Here is a 6,783-nt window from a genome sequence, read left to right as displayed (position 1 = left end):
TGTCTCATTATCATTATCTCATTATTGATGGTAAACAAACTTGTAATAGGGGAATCGTTCACCTAGCTTAGCCATACAGCATAGACGTAGAGAGTGGCAAATAAGAGAACCAGCCATGCAACTTCAAGAATAGTCGACCCAAAGACATCTTGCGAGAATTGTGAAACATTACCTTGTCAGTAGATATAGCTCTTTGGAGATAGTTTTTGCCTGTTGTTAATCCTTCGCATCCACAACAAAAGCATTTTCATTGTGTGCAGGGGGAACAAGCCATGAGAAGTAGGTTACAACAGCAGAGTAAAATATAAATATATCGCAACTCTAGGGGGAGTGCTACAGTCGCCAAAAATACCTGAAACTTTAATAATAACACCTTTAATAATGATGTTAAGTCAGCTGGTTTGTGAAAATACCCTGTGTGTATTGCATAACCATAGAATAGCATTTCACAAGTAAATCTTGTGTAACACAATGTTTTTTCCACTCTCTATATTGTTCCTCAATTTTTCATGACCTTGGTGTGATGATCGTTTTTCTGTTATTGTCATATTATTTCTTGTTTGTATTTATTCTTGCATGCCCACATTGATCTGCATTTGGCCAATTATCTCAGTGTACTTGTATGTCTGTGTATTGTCCCCATATTGACTCATAGTCCTCCATCTCTCCCTGTATTGTCCTCCCATCCCCCCTGAGAATGTGTTTATGTGTTTGTGTGTGTGTGTGTGTGTGTGTGTGTGTGTGTGTGTGTGTGTGTGTGTGTGTGTGTGTGTGTGTGTGTGTGTGTGTGTGTGTGTGTGTTTGTATGTGTGTGCCTGTCCCTAGGAGCTGCCCGAGCTGGTGTATCTGCACCCTCCGCTCACCATCTTCGTGATGGAGCAGCGGGCGTTCGGACGGCTGGTGTTGGTGGGCACCCATGTGGTTCAGAGCCTCATGCACTTTGCCCCCCGAGACCTGGAGGAGTGGAGGGAGGAAGAGGAGGACGAGCCCGAACCCCCTGGTGAGGAAGAACACGGCTGTGTGGGTGGGTCAGGGTCTCGGCCCTGGCCCTTGCCCATCTGGTTTCTGCTGGTTTTGAGAATGCATGTTTGACTTGTAAGCAGAAGCTTACTTTTGCTTTAGAGAGAGAGAGAGAGAGAGAGAGAGAGAGAGAGAGAGAGAGAGAGAGAGAGAGAGAGAGAGAGAGAGAGAGAGAGAGAGAGAGAGAGAGAGAGAGAGAGAGAGAGAGAGAGAGAGAGAGAGAGAGAGAGAGAGAGAGAGAGAGAGAGAGAGAGAGAGAGAGAGAGAGAGAGAGAGAGAGAGAGAGAGAGAGAGAGAGAGAGAGAGAGAGAGAGAGAGAGAGAGAGAGAGAGAGAGAGTCTGTGTGTGTGTATGTGTGTGTGTGTGAGAGAGAGAGAGAGAGAGAGAGAGAGAGAGAGAGAGAGAGAGAGAGAGATCTGAGTAAGGGAAATGTGAGTTCTTCAATGTGTGGTACTGTGATAAACCACTTCACTGTGGTTGTGTAAATTGCCATGCTTTGCAAATTATTTTGTGAGATGCAGCTGGTTATCCCAAGCACTTTTGTCACTCGGGGAAAATTTTCATTAGAAGTATGTACATATTTATGTCAAATACAGAGAGTAAAGCATCCCAAGCATGTTCTGCTGCAACAGAAATGATGTCTTCGCATGCCGTTCTTGAAATAACAGCTAGTAATGATACCACTAGAAACAAAGACTGTATTTCTGAGGAATGATATTTAAGAATGACTCTGGGAAAATATGTAGCATGATACAATGGCGCAAAATTAGATATATGAAAAATTTCACTGTGGGTAAACACAAAAAAGGGCAAAATCTGTGATGTATACACAACCCTATAGTATAGGGTCAAAATGTTGTATTCTCATTTTGAGGATTGTTTGTTGGTCATGTTGTTGTTATATGTGTCTTTATAGAGAGGAAGCCTCCCAAGATGGCTTCTACACCTCTCCATGCTGTGATAAACATGGATCTGGGTGGACTTCCCCTGAAGGACTCCAAAATCCCCATCAACCCCCTTAACTTGGTCATGGTGAGTTTCTTTTTAGTCAGATGTGTGATGTGTAGTCAGACCACGTGCTGTGTAACACCCCTAGTTTCTTCTTTACTGCATATCTCTAACCGCAAACACCTCAGAGAGCTGATCCACCTCGGCTCAGTATGGAAGTGTAGATGTTTTACAAATCCTGTGGGACAGTCAAGAGATAGCTGGGTTGCTTTAGCTCCATCCTATGAGGTCCTATGTGACATTGCCTGAACAAAGTGTGAATGTGTCTAGCATACTTCTACTCCAAGCTATTAGCATCTTTCAACATGAAAACTTCCTGTCTCTGCTGTGAGTTTTCCCAATACGGTCTATTCCTCAAAGTTCTGCTTTTATCTCAAACATACAAGCCATGATGTAAACCACACTGTGAGAATCAGACCCTAACTCACTTCAGTACTTCATACCTCAGCAACACAGATGTATTTTTTTTATTAGTTTATTTATTTTAATTAGCACCATTTACCTGACATGTAAAATAAGAGTCTGCAACATGCATGACAGTAACAATCAAATGGTGTAGAAAAAAACAGAATACAAAATCCGTCTGCCACTCCGTCTCCCCACACACACAGCCAGCCGCCCCGACACCCACCGCAGATGTATTCCTTAACACACAGTTCATCTATCCACTCCACTCTTGCTCTCATTAGGTCTTCATTACTGTTAAAGGTGCTCTAAGCAATGCTGGGTAACGTCACTTCTGTTGACTTTCAAACAAAACAGAGAGCTAGCTCGCTACTTCCTCCCCCTCCCTCCCGTGCTGCTCCCGTGCAATTGAAACTCTCCTAAACGCGCATCTTGTCTGAGATTTGCTGGAACAGTTTGTTATGTTTTTATCGGCTAGGTTTGCCCAGGTTGTTTTTGTTGCCGTTTTTTTTTTTTGTTGTTGCCACAGAGATCGCGTTTTTTTAACGGTGTATTCAGGACACAGACAGCTAGCGGTTGATTAGGTGATGTTTGCAGCAAGTGACATAAAATGTTTTAGCCTAAAAAACACATACCATCGCTTAGAGCACCTTTAAACAGCACAGGTCATATGAATGCTCAGAGCTGTCTGTGTGGAGGTGGTGTGGTGGCAGCTGGCTCCCTCCATCTGCAGTGGTGTGTAATGAGAGGCTGCCATACACTCACACAGCGTCAGGCTGCCTGGTGCCATTTAGCGCGCCGCTTGCACGCTCCAGCCTCCTTGGCTGTGTCTGTGATCCCCTGCAGAGTGGAGTGCCACCTCTTAGCCTTGTTGAGCCACTGATTAGGGGGTGTGGTGCACATGTGATGGGCTTGAGCCATAGCTCACACACACACACACTCACACTCACACTCACACTTATGCATGCTACATGCATACACAAACAGATGCACATGTACATTGGCACACACACACACTCACACTCACACTCACACTCATGCATGCTACATGCATACACAAACAGATGCACATGTACATTGGCACACACACACACACACACACACACACACACACACACACACACACACACACACACACACACGGTTTGTAGCAGTCGTGCCGGATGGCGCATTGGTTTAATTAAACACTGGGCACTGGGCAGGATCTCCTTCCAACTGAGTAATAGGAGCCCTTCAACCTGTCACACTCTCTCGCACAGGCCAACGCTTTCACACACTTCCTGTCCTTTCATTCACTGTCTTTCTATGTGACGTCTCGCGCCATCACTCCAGTCTCTCCTTTCACTCACCTTTCTCTCCATGTCCTTAGACACATTCTTGTCTTCTCTGTAACCTTTTCTCTCCTTTTCTCTCTACCCTTATATCTATTCTGTTAAGTATAAGTATAAGTATATATAAGTATATATACTTTTTTGATCCCGTGAGGGAAATTTAGTCTCTGCATTTATCCCAATCCGTGAATTAGTGAAACACACTCAGCACACAGTGAGCACACAGTGAGGTGAAGCACACACTAATCCCGGCAGAGTGAGCTGCCTGCAACAACAGCGGCGCTCGGGGAGCAGTGAGGGGTTAGGTGCCTTGCTCAAGGGCACTTCAGCCGTGCCTACTGGTCGGGGTTCGAACCAGCAACCCTCCGGTCACAAGTCCGAAGCGCTAACCAGTAGGCCACGGCTGCCACGGCTGTTTCCCCTACACCCACATTTCCTCTCTCTCTCTCTGTTTCTTTCTCTCTCCTTCCCTCTGTCCCAGTCTTCCATTTTGAGTGCTACACTATGTCCTACAATAATTCCAGAAAATCATTAGCCTGCCATCTGTTCTCATTGGTTGTGATCACTTCTCATTCCCATATATGGTCAAATAGCTTTTTCACCCCTCGCCATGTCTTTCCCCTTTCATCTGCACCGACTTTGCTGCAAATTAAACTAAACATATGCACATCCACAGTCATTACAATGAGCTGGTTGACTCCTAAATAGGAGAATCATCCTGTGTGATTGTTTTGCCGAATGAACGGCAGTGACTTTAGCATCCACTCTAGTCCAGCCTGTTATAGCCTTTTATATGACACGGATGATGTATTAAATACCTTGAAGTCATTACTGTTAACCGCATACAGTGTAGCATCTGAGTGAAAATGAACCCCTATATGCATTTATTTTCCCTGAGGTGGAGTTGAATCTTATGCATTTTTCATATTCCTCCAGGCTCCTCTGAAGAAGGTGAGGAAGAAAGAGGAGGAGCTTGAAGAGGAGGAGCCTGAGAAAGAGGAGCTTGATTGGTGGTCCAAATACTACGCATCACTGGCAGAGCTTGAAAAACAAGTGAGACTGGCCAATCAAATGGGCTGGTTTGATCTGTTTCAAATATGTGTCTGAATTTATACATTAAAGAGAAACAATTCGTACATTCAGATCAAGAAGATGGAACTGTACAGATAGCACTGTTTCTGTTTTAGGAGGAGAAGGACTTAGAAGACTTGGAGGACCAGCAGGAAGCAGGTACGACACAGAAGTGAGTGCCCACAATTGTTGGGTACTCATGACTTCTGACGATGACTCCAAACGCAATCACTCATGCCGTACATACAAAAAATAATATATCAGTGCACGTATATTCTTTCCAATCTTAGAATCTAAACTCTGTTTAGCATTTTAACAAAACAATGTATTTCACATAGAATGTCTTAATTGAATGATTAAACAACATGTCAACAAAACACATGGACAGAGAAAAAACACCTTGCCTGGTCTCCCAAAGTGTTCTTTGAGTCTCTCAAAGCAAAATGTATTTTTATAATGATTATAAAGGTATTTCACTGTTATCTTTGTTCTGCTGAGACTAACCTGCTGAGCTTATTGAGGGGTTTCATACACCCATGGTGCTTTGCAAAGTTGAAACGGCCCATAGATTTAATCTGTCCTAAAGTAGGATTATTTTTAACGTGATAGCCCCAATGGAAGCCCAAACGCTCAGTCGCTCAGCCACAACGTGGCGTTAAACGCCTCCCTTGTGCTCTCCAAGCGATTAGTCAGGCGTGTTGCAAGCTGTGTGCTCGGGGCCTCTGGGTGGGCGTGTGCGCACACACACACACACACAAACAGAAACACACACACACACACACACACACAGACACACACACACACACAGACAATTTCATATTTTATTCCACAGAAGGAGGCAACCTCAACATATCCACCCTGGATGCTGAGGACGATGACGCCATGGTGATTGAAATCGAACCACCAAAGCCCAAGCGGAAAATGATCGCCACCCTCCAGGTGCCCATTTGTCTCTGGCCGTAATGTCCCTTCCGATGCCGCCCCTGTAAAGGAGCACGGGCCAGTATTGATGACCGTAGGGCCTCTTCTTCTCACCCCACACAGCTGTACAAGTCTGAGCTGGAGAATGAGTTCAGTCAGTTCATGGACTGGCTGCACATCTTCCCCATCTACAAGGGCAAGTCCAATTTTGATGAGGAGGAGGAGGACGAGAGTGAGAGGACCATGGGAAAGTATAAGGTGGACAATGATGCGATTGAGATGAGATTTACTGTTTTTCAACGACATTTCTCAATTGAATTAAAAACAAATAATATAACCTCATTACATAACTGCATAATTGTGTGATGTAGTTATTGACTTCTATTGTATGCCTGGTGTGTGTGCCTCTGTGTGTGTGTGCCTCTGTGTGTGAGTGTGTGTTTGTGTGTGTGTGTGTGTGTGTGTGTGTGTGTTTGCATTCTGCAGGGCTCATTCCTGATTTACCCCATTTCTAAGGAGGATGAGGATGACGACTGCCGGATCACCAGTGGTGTTCCTAAAAACGCTCCCATGAAAGTCCTCGTGAGAGTTTATGTGGTCAAGGTGCACTAACCTAACATCAAGTTTACCCTTCACCTCTCTCTGCCACATTACTGTAAACAGGTGGTATTAAACGAGTTATGGATGTGGCTTTTTAAAATGTTTTTTTTTTTGTGGTAAATATGGTCCCAGTTGTTCAGAATGTACAGTGAATACCCAAATGAGATTTTCTGTGAGGGGGCAGCCGTGACCTACTGGTTAGCGCTTCGGACTTATAACCGGAGGGTTGCCGGTTCAAACTCCGACCAGTAGGCACGGCTGAAGTGCCCTTGAGCAAGGCACCTAACCCCTCACTGCTCCCCGAGCGCCGCTGTTGTTGCAGGCAGCTCACTGCGCCGGGATTAGTGTGTGCTTCACCTCACTGTGTGTTCACTGTGTGCTGAGTGTGTTTCACTAATTCACGGATTGGGATAAATGCAGAGACCAA

At 44.8% G+C, this 6,783-nt stretch overlaps 1 protein-coding gene across 1 annotated transcript in view; it reads left to right on the top strand.

Annotated features, from left to right (window-relative positions):
* Window positions 1-6,783, top strand: part of fer1l4 (fer-1 like family member 4) — a 47,887-nt gene that overhangs the window by 29,763 nt on the left and 11,341 nt on the right. The window contains exons 28-34 of the mRNA XM_076268681.1: window positions 826-1,000; window positions 1,937-2,052; window positions 4,701-4,817; window positions 4,952-4,994; window positions 5,668-5,774; window positions 5,880-6,014; window positions 6,243-6,359. Coding sequence (XP_076124796.1) covers window positions 826-1,000; window positions 1,937-2,052; window positions 4,701-4,817; window positions 4,952-4,994; window positions 5,668-5,774; window positions 5,880-6,014; window positions 6,243-6,359 — 810 coding nt within the window. The remainder of the gene's footprint in view (window positions 1-825; window positions 1,001-1,936; window positions 2,053-4,700; window positions 4,818-4,951; window positions 4,995-5,667; window positions 5,775-5,879; window positions 6,015-6,242; window positions 6,360-6,783) is intronic.

This window comes from Alosa pseudoharengus, unplaced genomic scaffold (assembly GCF_046254945.1).
Source record: "Alosa pseudoharengus isolate Yale_2024_CS ecotype anadromous, Long Island Sound unplaced genomic scaffold, YU_APseudo_1.1 YU_APseudo_1.1_scf_5, whole genome shotgun sequence".
NCBI lineage: Eukaryota > Metazoa > Chordata > Actinopteri > Clupeiformes > Clupeidae > Alosa > Alosa pseudoharengus.
Note: the sequence above shows the minus strand (reverse complement) of the source record. Positions and strands in the feature narration are given on the sequence as shown.